The following is a 12,769-nucleotide window of genomic DNA, read 5'->3' as shown; positions in this document are numbered from 1 at the left end:
CGCCTGAGCCGGAGGAGACGACGCTGGAGAAATACGTCCGGAAAGAAAGAGAGAGAAAGCAGAAGCGCAAGGAGAAAATGAAAAATGCTCGTGAAGGCCGCGACCCCGAGGCAGAGGCCGAGGTTGAGGCCGGCGATCAAGGCCAAAGGGAGGAAAAGAACGTCCGGGGGGGGCAAGGGGGGGGGAACATCGGGTGGGTTTGTGTTTTAGTAAGAAAAGGTTCAAGCATTCGGCCTTTCGGTCAAGTGTGGGAGCCGTCCAAGTACAAAAGTAGATGTGGTGGATGGAGTAGAGGTAGTAGAGTGTAGTAGGGGGACCGGGGGGAAAGAGCAAAGCGACCCTCAGGCGAGGATCGGTCGCTCTTAGTTGCAGTCACCCAGAGAGTCTGAGAGTCTCTTTGGACAAGGGCCCATGTTGGCCACTTCCCCCCGGTGCCTCTAGTAGTGAAGAAAGAGAAAACACCATCATGATGAGGAGAACCTTGAACACAGCCACTTGCAGTCTCTTACCCAGGCCCAAGCAGCCGGATCGGTCTGAGATCGACCTATCGCTTGAAGCACGAGCAGAAGTTGTTTTCAACGTTTTGACGGGCACCTAGCGAATAGCTCTGGGATCTCCCAACAATGAACAATGCAGGCGGATGCGCATCCGACAGGTTTGACCAAAGTGGCTAGCAGTTAGCTACAGATTTGTACGAGGAGGTAGGCAGGTAGGTACAGCAGCTGCCCCTCGAAGGCAACCGCTTACCCACCTACCTAGGTACTTAGCAACCTAGCCAAAAGGTAGGGTTTACATATCCACCGCCCCTGACATAGATGTTCATGATCTGGCACTCTGGGCTGTACAAGGAGCTGGTGTTTGGGGAGTTTGCTGCAGGTGCTAGGCTATCAACTAGGTATATGTTACCTAGATACATACCTAGGGAGGCACCTAAGGTACTTGGGTAGGTCAATAGGCTATGTCCCGAGTACTTGGATTAAGTACCTCGTACATACATGTATGTACTTGTGGTTGATTCCAATCCACACCTTGTTTGCCATCTGTTCTCAATTCCTCTTGCCCCCCTCTTCACCTGTATAGACCTTCGGGGCTCGCGGCAAACACACCCAAGTCGTCGATCCTGCACATCTGCCGCAATTTAGTCCCAACTAGATCCTCCCTTCCCCCCTACCCCCCAAACTTCCGCCCCGTATTTGTTTGTCCCTCTACATGAATAGCATAGTTTGCCGAAAGCCCACAGTCAAGGATAAACCAAAAAGTAAAAAATAAAATGATAACCACCCAACAATCCTAAACTCCACCAACGCCAGTCGCAGCTTTCGGCCGATGGCAAGTCATTGTCAAGAGCCTTCCACACCTCTTCTAGATCTTGTTCACGCGAATGCTCCCAATCCTACCGCTGGTGCCGCTACCCTTGGTATGAGGTCAGTGGCGGGTGCCTTGTGTGACACGTCACTTTTTCTCTCGGGTTACCCGTCTCGCAACCCGAATCAAGGCGTCAAAGTGCCGTGCAGAGCAAGATCCACGAGGTTGACATGGCTACCTCGTACTGCCGGAGCTGCTTCGATGATGGGTCTGACGCTGTGTGACCATGGAATTGGTGCGCGTTTTTCGTTTGTTGTCGATTGGCATGTGCAGCTTGCCGGCGTGCTCGTCTACGAGCACGAGGTACAAACACTTGCCGCTCCACTTTGCAGCCCAGCAACATCCCTCCTGGTGTTTTTCTTTGGGCAAGTAATAGTACAACAACTAAGGCGTCCCAGGGGTCTTGACATGAGACCAGTCTCTCCAATAGCAATGTACTTGTACTCCAGAGTTCTTTCGCCGGTGCATCCTCGCACGCCCTTGCAGAACCGTGACCGAAGTTTGAACCAATGAATATTCGTGTAGCATTCAACTTGCCGCCCTCATGGCGTTAGCACTATCATTATAGACCGAGTAGACCGAAAGAACAGGAACAAATGCATCCTCAGAACTAGTGACCTTCCATGCCCTGCCAATAAAACACACCGCATGCATCTGAACGCTCCCATGAACTAGAATTCTTGTCGCACCGTGGACAACTTGCTCATTCTCGTGTCTGTTTGCTCATTTATCATCGCTATGACTGCCGGTCAAGGTTTCCTTTGTCTTGTCGGCTAGCGAGCGGATAGTGCTGCGTTCTTTGTTGAAGGAGTCGGATCGCACTTTCTCGTTGTGTGCGCGAGCTTTGCGTTGTTCTTCCTCGGTGGGCTTGTACAGGTTGGCGGCACCACCTGCAGATCAAATATTAGCTTTACATAGTTCGAGACTCAACAGTTAGTCCATGCATACCTCTGCCGGTGTGGTGGACGCCCTCCGGAATTGTAATTGCGGGGACATCGACATCTTGGGCGCGGCGGGCTTCTTCTGGGTGCTCAAAGTCGTTCTTGGCCATGTTGCCAGTCCCGCCTCGTCCGGTCGTGTACGTCTTGGATTTCAAAGAAGGAGTGGTCTGTGGCTCGAAAGACGGCGAGTGTTTAGTTTTGGTGGTGACGTTGCCTGATGAACAAAGTTAGACACGGCTGATTCGCAAAACGCAATCTGTGGATTGTTTGAGCATGTACTGACCGGCGCCACCACGGCCATAGGTGACAGTTGCGTTGGCATGGTTGGTCATGTTGTCTCTTGGTTGCAATAGAATGGACTTCAAGAATATGGTAGAGGAAGACTTTTCTTCCCACAGGAGTAGGTTGTGTCACAAGTCGAGATTTAAGTACAGTGATCTGGAGAGCGCTGTGGAGAGGCAGAACGGGCTTTAAGAGGAAGACTGTAGGATAGGAATGTCTGCGAATGTAGGGTATTGTTTTAAGTCTGCGAAGATTGGGACGGATGGATTTTAGAAGTGAAGGTTGGCTACAAACAGTGTACTCTGCCCCGGTTTCCCTACGACTTACATCACAATAAGTAGCATTGACGCGACATCCGAGGCTTGCATCATCAGGGCTCTGAATTTGACCAGAAAAATTCTCTGGCGACACGTGCGGAGAGAAAAAAGAAGCCTTTCATAAACACGACTGTTAAACTTGCCTGGAGGAGGACGAGGACCAAAACTAGACGTAATAGAAACAGCCTCATTGCGTAGAACCTGAGGCTAAGAAGGCTGGGCATTGAATCAGCGTTCTTGTCCTCCCCTCTTCGCCATTCTCCAGACCTTCCACTCCTCGGGGTTCGGCTCCATCAAGGCTGTCCTTCTCACTCGATTCCACTGCCTAAAAAAAAACCCTTAACGTGCACGCGCACACGCCTCAGGCTCAAATTTCCCTTTGCAGATGCCTCCAAGACCGCGGTAAATTCAACTCTTGAGCCGACTTGATGTAACAACGATAGGCTAGCACCAGTTTCCCCAGATTCCCCCTCGATCTGCAAGTGATGATGTCGATTGCCGCTGCTCCTATCACACCATCTCCAAGGCCGCCTATCCTCGCTAGCGAGCGAAGGAAAACAGTGACCTCTTCCAAGCGTCGGCAATATCTCTGTTGCCATCGCATCGATCATCGTGGCGTCCATCATCTGCCAGGTTGTCCATCTGTCTGGCCGCCAAGCGAGAACAGAATTTTCTCTGAAAAGCTGCCCAGCAGGAGGACCTTCTTCGACCACGGTTCACGGCGGTGTCCACAGTAGTACAGGATATACGATGTACGAGAGAGTGGCTCTGATCCACTGCCGTCCGCACATAACCATGAGAGCGTAAAATATTGAAAATTTCTCCAACATGGTCTTACCGCAAGTTCCAATGCCAATCCCCCAACGCGCAGGCAATTGGCCACAAGCATAGCATCGGCGGATGTTATTGCCAGGAGAACGGACACCGAAACAACCATCGTTGACACCGTACTCGGTATACGCCAGCACAGCGCGTAGCTCTCGCCACGATGATGTTCCAAGGGCAGAAGAGAATATCCTACCTAGTCTCTAAAATCCAATAGTACCAATGATTCTGGGAGTCGGTCTGTAGGTATGCAACCTGCTCTACAATTACTCGTATACTCCCCGTTATAGAATTTTGTCTTGTACAAAAGATCAAGGCAGCAGTAGCCAAGTCGCATTCCCTGGATCTTGGGTTTGATCTGGTCGAAGCGGTCAAGAATCGGGTTCAGTGACTCCGCTCGGCTGATCTACTGGAAATCCGTGCCGGGTCCTGAAACGAGGGCGCGAGGGTGTGCTCTGAATGATGATGGCCAGTCTGTCCTTGAAGCCCATCCCGCGTTCCACTCCAAATCAGCCACTGACGCCATGAGAACGAGCAGTGATACACATGAATTGGTTGCGAGCGTGAGGCGGACCTTACGCTTAACGATAAGCACCCGCTACTAGGCGTCATTTAGGCGTAGTCCCGCCTAGAAATCCTGCTCTGCTCCCCCACCATTCGCCGGGTACACTGGCATTTTCTCCGTTAAACCTGAGAGTGGGATGCAGGAACGTGTCTGAGAATTGATCTTTTCCATCTCAAATCGTCCATTCATCACTTGTCCACCACTCAGCAGCACCCGTCGAGGTGTTGACACCAACACAGGACAAACGTGGCTTCCAAGGTGGCGGGGTCGAGTAGTAGCTGCTTTGCTCCCGCTTTCTGCTTAGTACGCTGCTCAGCGTGCCATAATAACGAGGTTTACACACCACCATCGCAGTATTTCTTCCTCCTCACCTGCTTGGTGAGCTATCATTGCCCGAACGGCTCCTCATCTCTTACCTTTGTATTGATACCACAATTCAGTCTCTCGAATAGGTACCTATCTTCTTGACAGGATCGTGACTAGCCTTCACCTCCAGTTCCTGCAACATTCAGCTTTGCCAGTTAAGGAGTAGCTATCAGACAATGATATAGACAAGCCACGCAAGGGCAGCCCTTCTGAAGTTCCGCTTCATACCCTCATCGAGCCGGCGACATGCCTCCCAAAACCCATCAGAGCACCCGTCAGGTATACCTCTTGCCGCTCACCGATGCTGGAGCTCCGGATGTTCCCAACGAGTACATCTACTTGCCTGCGCCGACCGAGCCTGCGTACTACCTGCGATTTGCCATTGAAGGGACCAGCTCGATATGCCGGCAAGGAAGCCTCTGGGTTAATTTTCCCTTAGAGGGTCAACCGTTCGACCGTAAGCGCTATCACGAATTCAAGCTGCACCCAGACTTCAATCGGACGCTCGAGATCGACATCCCCATCACTTCCGCTGGCGCGTTCTCATTTTATACCACCTACAGCCCATTGCCAGAGTTTGCTACCGGCGACGTCGAGTCTCCTGAGCCTACCCGTACCCCCACATACTATGTCGACATCGAGCCGAGCCTGCGCCTTGGTGGCAGCTGTCTGCCCCTCGATGCCCTGGGAATCTTCTCCGTGGTTTCCAAATTCATGGGCAATTACCCTGGGGACTGGAAGAAGCATCTGAGGGGGATTAGTGCAAGAGGCTACAACATGGTCCACTTCACACCACTACAACAAAGGGGAGAATCAAACTCGCCGTATAGCTTGTACGACCAGTTGGCGTTTGACGCGGATCTCTTCCCCGGCGGTGAAGATGATGTCGCCCGAATGGTCAAATCCATGGAAGAGGAACACGAGCTATTGGGCCTGACTGATGTTGTCTTCAATCATACTGCCAACAACAGCAAATGGCTCGAGGAACACCCTGAGGCTGGTTACAGTGTAGAAACTGCTCCCTGGTTGGAATCAGCGCTCGATGTTGACAATGCTCTCCTCGACTACAGCGACAATCTCACATCTCTCGGTCTCCCCACTGTCTTCAACAGTACCAGCGATCTGGACCTGGTTGTAGCGGGCATAAACGAGCATGTTATCCACAAGATCCGGCTCTGGGAATACTTCGTCTGCGATGTCAAGTCAGACACTCAGGCTGTGATTAAAGCATGGAAAAAAGGCGCAGTCAAATTACCTCCTGAGGGTTTCGAGAATACGATAGGTGGTGGTCTTGACTCTCTCAAATCGTGGTCTCTCTCTCAAAAAGCGGCGTTTATCCTTGACAAAGGTATGCTGGACAGTCTACGTGTTGATGGCCAGCATTCGCGTCTTCGGATTGATGGACGATTTTCGCGCAAAGTTGACCCTGGGGTTGGCGCTGCCATTCTTACCACTCTGTTTGGACGGTACAAAGATGAAGCAGACACCAAGCCAGCAGAGGAAGAGATCACGGCAATCATCAATGAGCTCAACCTTCCCTTCTACAAGGAGTTTGATGCCGACTGTGCTGCAATCTTAGACCAGACGAAGGGAAGGCTGCAATATACAAGAATGGACTCGCATGGCCCAAGACTCGGTCCCATCACCAAAGAAAATCCCCTAATAGAGACTTATTTCGCTCGGCTCCCGCAGAATAAAACAACAGCTAAACATGACCCAAAGGCGCTGTCACTGGCGGTCAATGGGTGGATTTGGGCAGCCGATGCCATGAAAGACAATGCAGGTCCTGATTGGAGACCATATCTAAGAAGAGAACTCATTCCGTGGAGTGACTGTGTCAAGCTGAGATACGGCACAGGCCCCGAAGACAATCCTTATCTGTGGGAGCACATGACAAAGTATGTTCGATTGATGGCCAAATACTTTACAGCTTTCCGGATCGATAATTGTCACTCGACTCCAATCCACGTTGCCGAATACCTTCTAGACGAGGCGAGAAAGGTGCAGCCGAACTTGGCAGTGTTCGCTGAGCTCTTTACTGGCAATGAGCAAATGGATTACGTTTTTGTCAAGCGGCTTGGACTGAGTGCCTTGATTCGAGAAGCTATGCAAGCTTGGAGCACACAAGAATTGAGCAGGGTCGTCCACCGACATTGTGGTCGACCAATTGGCAGCTTTGAACTCAACGTGCCCTCCAGTCTACATAACAAGCTCGAAAACGGCTCTGTCAATGGCGATGGCCCACAAACTCGTGAGGTAGTCAAACATATCAGAGAATCCCCGGTACATGCTCTATTCATGGATTGTACCCATGATAACGAAATGCCCGCTCAGAAGAGAGATGCCCGGGACACGTTACCTACAGCTGCACTTGTAAATATGTGCGGTTGTGCAACAGGCAGCGTCATGGGCTTCGATGAGATCTACCCAAAGCTTGTCGATCTTGTGAACGATAAACGCAGGTACGCATCCATCAGCTCCGAGGGCGAAGTCCATACCGGTGCTGGCGAGGGAGGGATAGCTGGCGTCAAGAAGCTCATGAACCATATCCACACCATGATGGGCAAGGATGGGTACGACGAGACCTTCCTTCACCACGAGGGCGAGCTCATCACTCTCCATAGAGTGCATCCGGACTCGCGAAAGGGATATTTCCTGATTGCTCATACTGCTTTCCCTGGCTTCGGCAACGGAAATGGCGGCATGAGTCCTGTACACCTTGCTGGAACCAAAGTCCGTCCTCTCGGTGCATGGGTACTGGAAGTTGACCAAAGCGAGCAAGCCAAGAAAGAGGCGCTAGGCGACAAAGAATACCTCGTTGGTCTACCCTCTCGCGTGAGAAATATCAAAGGCAGCACAATTCATACCGAAAATGGTGACACTACCATCACTATTGCCGACTTCTTTCCCCCCGGATCGATTGCACTTTTCGAGACCTGGGTTCCGTCTGCCGAGCACTCCCTCGGTCTTGGAACCTTCATCTCCAGCGGGACCGATGAAGCGTTCGGCGAGCTCGATCTTATCGATATTAATTTTGTTCTCTATCGATGCGAAGCAGAGGAAAGGGATACCAGTGACGGACAAGACGGGGTATATAACGTTCCAAATTATGGCCCACTGGTCTATGCAGGCCTTCAAGGCTGGTGGAGCGTTTTGGAACCCATTGTCCGTCGGAACGATCTGGGCCACCCACTTTGCAACCACCTTCGACAAGGACAGTGGGCTCTAGATTTCCTGGTTGGACGGATGGAGAGAATAGCCAAGAAAGAGGACTATACTCGACTACAAAAGCCTGCACAATGGCTGAAGGAACGATTCGACGCAGTACGGGTCATCCCAAGCTTTCTTCTGCCACGTTATTTTGCTTTGATCCTACAGACTGCGTACGATGCGGCTTTCAAGAGAGCTATTGAGCTGATGAGCCCAAACATTCAACATGGTCAAAACTTTTTGCAGAGTCTGGCTGTGGTGAGCATTCAACAGACAGGATATGTCAAATCTGCGTCACTGTGGCCAGACAAAAGTGTGCCATCACTCGCTGCTGGATTGCCTCACTTTTCAGTATCATGGGCTCGATGCTGGGGTCGCGACGTTTTCATCTCTCTTCGAGGTCTATATCTGTGTACTGGTCGGTTTGCGGAAGCCAAAGAGCATATCAAGGCGTTTGGAAGTGTCTTGAAACATGGCATGATACCCAACCTGTTGAGCAGCGGCGCTGCCCCGAGATACAACTCTCGAGACTCACCGTGGTTCTTCTTGCAAAATATCCAAGATTATACCAAGATTGCACCGGATGGACTGTCTATTCTGCAGGAAAAAGTTCCTCGTCGGTTCTTACCGTACGATGACACGTGGTTCCCTTGGGATGACCCCCGAGCATATTCGAAAGAATCCACTGTTCAAGAGATCATCCAAGAGATCTTACAACGACACGCGTCCGGGTTGTCTTTTCGAGAACACAACGCTGGGCCTCAGCTGGACATGCAGATGCGACCGGAAGGGTTCCAAATCGAGGTCCATGTTGATTGGAAAACTGGCATTATTTTCGGAGGCAGTCAGTGGAACTGTGGAACGTGGATGGACAAAATGGGCGAGAGTGAACGAGCTGGCAGCAAAGGCGTTCCTGGCACGCCTCGAGACGGGGCTGCCGTCGAGATTACAGGACTTCTATACAGTGCGCTGAGATGGGTTGGCCAGCTCCACGAGGCAGGGAACTATCCATGGTCAGGTGTTGAAACCGACTCTGGCGAGAAGATCTCCTTCATTGAGTGGGCTGACCGTATTCGAGCCAATTTCGAAAAATGCTATTGGATCCCCGTGGATCCGAAAGATGACATTGACGACGATGTGGACCCAAAGATTATCAATCGGAGGGGGATCTATAAAGATCTCTACAAGTCTGGAAAAGAGTACGAGGATTATCAGTTGCGACCGAACTTTCCAATTGCTATGGTGGTCGCTCCGGATCTCTTCACTCCAGAACGAGCACTGCATGCGCTGAAAGTGGCGGACGACGTGCTTCGTGGTCCTACCGGAATGGCGACGCTGGACCCTTCTGACTTGAACTACCGGCCATATTACAACAACTCGGAAGACTCGACGGATTTTGCAACATCCAAAGGGAGAAATTATCATCAGGGGCCCGAATGGTTATGGCCCACAGGCTTCTTCTTGCGCGCATTGCTCTACTTTGATCTGAAGCGCCGGACGGACTCTGCGGGGAGAATGGAGTCGTACCAACAGGTCACAAGACGACTCGAAGGATGCAAGCAAGCGATTAAGGATAGTCCTTGGAAGGGATTGACAGAGTTAACGAACAAAAATGGGTCATTCTGCGCGGATTCGGTAAGTTTTGCAAAGCCCGAGGAACATGATGAGAATGATATACTGATATTTGGGACGTTAGTCACCCACTCAAGCATGGTCAGCGGGATGCCTGATCGATCTGTTCCGCGATGCATCATCCTTAGCGCTGGCAACCAATGGATTTTGAGGAAGCACATTGATGGCAAGGGGAAAAATTGGCGAGATGGAAGAAAGGAGGACAAGGATGGGCTGTAGCACCATCTTTGAAACCTCGAGAAGAAAACCGCTATACACACTTTGAACCCAGAGAATGCGTGATGCTAGAAGCATAGAGCGCGACAGGTAGAGACTATATCGTTAGAGGGTAGAGACACGGAAAGGAGACGAAGCAACGTTACCCACGAATCACTCCTGGATGCGCCCAGGAGGAATATTAATACTTGTGCAGACATTCTCATCCATCACATAGTTTGAGGTCCTGGGTTATACTATTTGTATGGGCAAGACGAGGTATGTTGCGTGTCGAGATGGCAAGGTGGTATGGCTGGGGCAGGTTGGAGGTGACAGCCTTGTGGCTTGACATGGGGCGGAGGGAAGATGGAAGGTGGAAGATGGACCTATCGGCGGAGACCTGAATAATGCGTCATGTCATGCAAGGCACATGAAAAAGAAAAAGGTCGAGACTCCAAAGACGCCCCTCGATCTCTCCACCGAAACTTTTTTTTAGACCACAGTGACCGCCTCCGCAGTTTGCTTCTCTTCATTCTACGATCATTCTACTTGACAATCTCGGTGGTTCTGCTGGCCACTGGTATCCTGGTTGCCTATTAACCTCTTCAACAATTCTGCCAATCTATCCTGTCGAAGTACAAAACCAATAACCATGGCTGTGAGTTTCTGCGCCTCCTACCGACTCCATTTCTGCGGGGTCTGGCATGTGGAAGAAAACTTGACTCATATCTGATCGCTTCTTCAGTCCTACTACATCACCAACCCCAACGTCGGCAACAAGGAGTCTACCGAAGACTGGCGAAGTGAGTATTCACCTCTCTCTTCTTGTCATTTCCCCCCTTTGGTCGGCCGTCGAAAACCAGACCACACAATTGGAAACCTCGAGATCAAACTGACCAATGCCTGTGAGGAACTTCAGTCAGAGGCTACAACCCTCTCACCCCTCCAGATCTGCTCCAACATGAAATCCCTCAGACTCCTGCCAGCAAGTCCACGGTGCTTGCAGGTCGCTCCGACTGTGTCTCCGTGGTCCAAGACAGGGATCCCCTGCGCCGCCTCCTCGTGATTATCGGCCCCTGCAGCATCCATGACCCCGTCTCGGCGCTCGAATACTGCGATCGTCTGCTCAAGATGAAGGAGAAATATAAAGACGAACTAGTCATTGTGATGAGGTCCTACTTGGAAAAGCCGCGCACGACAGTGGGGTGGAAGGGCCTGATCAATGACCCGGAGATCGACGGCAGTTTCCTGATTAACAAAGGCTTGAGATTGTCGAGGCAGTTGTTTGTCGATTTGACGTCGAAAGGGATGCCGATTGCCAGCGAGATGCTGGATACTATTTCCCCCCAGTTTCTGGCCGATCTGCTCTCGATCGGGGCCGTAGGAGCCAGGACAACGGAGAGCCAGCTACATCGAGAACTCGCATCCGGTCTGAGTTTCCCCGTGGGCTTCAAAAACGGCACAGATGGCACGCTCGGTGTGGCGATTGATGCAATCGGCGCGGTGAAACATCCTCATCACTTCCTGTCCGTGACCAAACCTGGCGTGGTGGCGATTGTCGGCACCGTGGGGAACGAGGACTGCTTCGTCATTCTGAGGGGCGGTACTACCGGGACAAACTACGACGCCACGTCGATAAAGAATGCCAAAGAGATGTTGCGCAAGAAGGGACTGAACGAGCGCGTCATGGTGGATTGCAGTCATGGGAACAGTGAGAAGCAGCACAAGAACCAGCCCAAGGTCGCAAAGGTGCTGGCCGACCAGATCGCTGCAGGCGAGGAGGCTATCATGGGGGTCATGATCGAGAGTCATATCAATGAAGGTAAGCATGAACGTTTTCGTCCTTCTTCCTGCGCGCGTACTCTTCCCCACGTCCTGCCATGTGGTTTTACGCCCTCATGCTTACTTTTGGCTCTTTAGGAAACCAAAAAGTACCTCCGGAAGGCAAGGCCGGGCTGAAGTACGGCGTCTCCATCACCGACGCATGTATAGGTTGGGAAGACACCGAGACAGTGCTGGAAACTCTCGCCGATGCAGTCAGAAGACGACGAGACTTGCTGGGAAGGAAAGAGGTAAATGGGGCCGCGGGCCCTCAGCAGAATGGACATGCTTAAAAATTTCCACCATGGCTGCCGATCGGGCGACACTGGGGGAGACCCGCCACAGCGTGAGCTCAGGGCTGGAAGTTGACGGATGGGTTCGGGACGAACAAAATTGAAGATCGACATGAATATCGACATGAATATCGACATCGACATCATAGCAGCAGCAGCCAGCCGGAACCCGAACTGATCGCCATCTTCTCCCGCACCCGCAGAGCCCGGAGCGACCGACCGACGGCTACGAGATTCCTGCTTTGAAGCATGTCGGGGAAACGACAGGTGTACAGCAAAGCGATAATGAGGGACATGACGGTGGCGGAGGCAGGGATCTTTCTTCTCACGAACGAACGGATCAAGATCTAAAACTTCACCCCGGGGGGAGATCTTTTTCGTATCATTCATGGGGCCGGAGTCACACGGATCTGGCGGATTGGGATGGATAGATACCACGGCCTCCTTCCTTTGCTTGTTTGCGTACTTGCGTGCTTGCATACTGGTTAGATATCTCCTTTCTCATTTCCAGGAAAACAAAACTCGGGGGAGGGAGGAATATAGGGATGATAAAAAAGTTATGGGACGTGACATACATACCATACATGACCACGTTCGAGTTCATTCCGATGCCTTTGATGCCTACATCCCTAGTATACAGATCAGGGAGCGGTGTAATAGCCGATGGGTGGTAAAGGGCGGAACACGAGTCAATCGATCAATCCACTCGTATCAGTAAACTTCAACCTTGGAGTCAGAGTCAGTCAGAGAGTCGGATTTCAGAGTCTCCATCCCAGCGTTTACGAGTATATGACATTTCAAGTTTCGTCATCTCTTTTACTTGTCCGCACGGCACCGTACCGCACAGTCAATAAAAGACTGAAAGAACAACGAAATCTACGTCTACATCGACAACCGAAGACGGAGACGAAGACGAAGACGAAGAAGAAGAAGAAGGAGGAGGAGGAGGGGGGGGGG

At 51.5% G+C, this 12,769-nt stretch overlaps 2 protein-coding genes across 2 annotated transcripts; one reads left to right on the top strand and one right to left on the bottom strand.

Moving 5' to 3' along the window:
• Positions 1-2,088: 2,088 nt before the first annotated feature.
• Positions 2,089-2,638, bottom strand: AYO20_11748 (hypothetical protein; the record flags this gene model as incomplete). Its single annotated transcript, XM_022649965.1, has 3 exons — positions 2,089-2,255; positions 2,314-2,520; positions 2,590-2,638. The coding sequence occupies 3 exons, from the start codon at positions 2,636-2,638 to the stop codon at positions 2,089-2,091; spliced, it is 423 nt and encodes a 140-aa protein (XP_022494061.1).
• Positions 2,639-4,907: 2,269 nt separating this feature from the next.
• Positions 4,908-11,812, top strand: AYO20_11747 (hypothetical protein; the record flags this gene model as incomplete). The annotated part of the gene is made up of 4 exons (XM_022649964.1): positions 4,908-9,506; positions 10,444-10,501; positions 10,618-11,520; positions 11,619-11,812. The coding sequence occupies 4 exons, from the start codon at positions 4,908-4,910 to the stop codon at positions 11,810-11,812; spliced, it is 5,754 nt and encodes a 1,917-aa protein (XP_022494060.1).
• Positions 11,813-12,769: the final 957 nt, after the last annotated feature.

This window comes from Fonsecaea nubica (genome assembly GCF_001646965.1).
Source record: "Fonsecaea nubica strain CBS 269.64 chromosome Unknown Scaff196, whole genome shotgun sequence".
In the NCBI taxonomy this organism is placed as follows: domain Eukaryota; kingdom Fungi; phylum Ascomycota; class Eurotiomycetes; order Chaetothyriales; family Herpotrichiellaceae; genus Fonsecaea; species Fonsecaea nubica.
The sequence above is the reverse complement of the archived record's forward strand: the minus strand, read 5'-3'. Positions and strand labels throughout refer to the sequence as shown.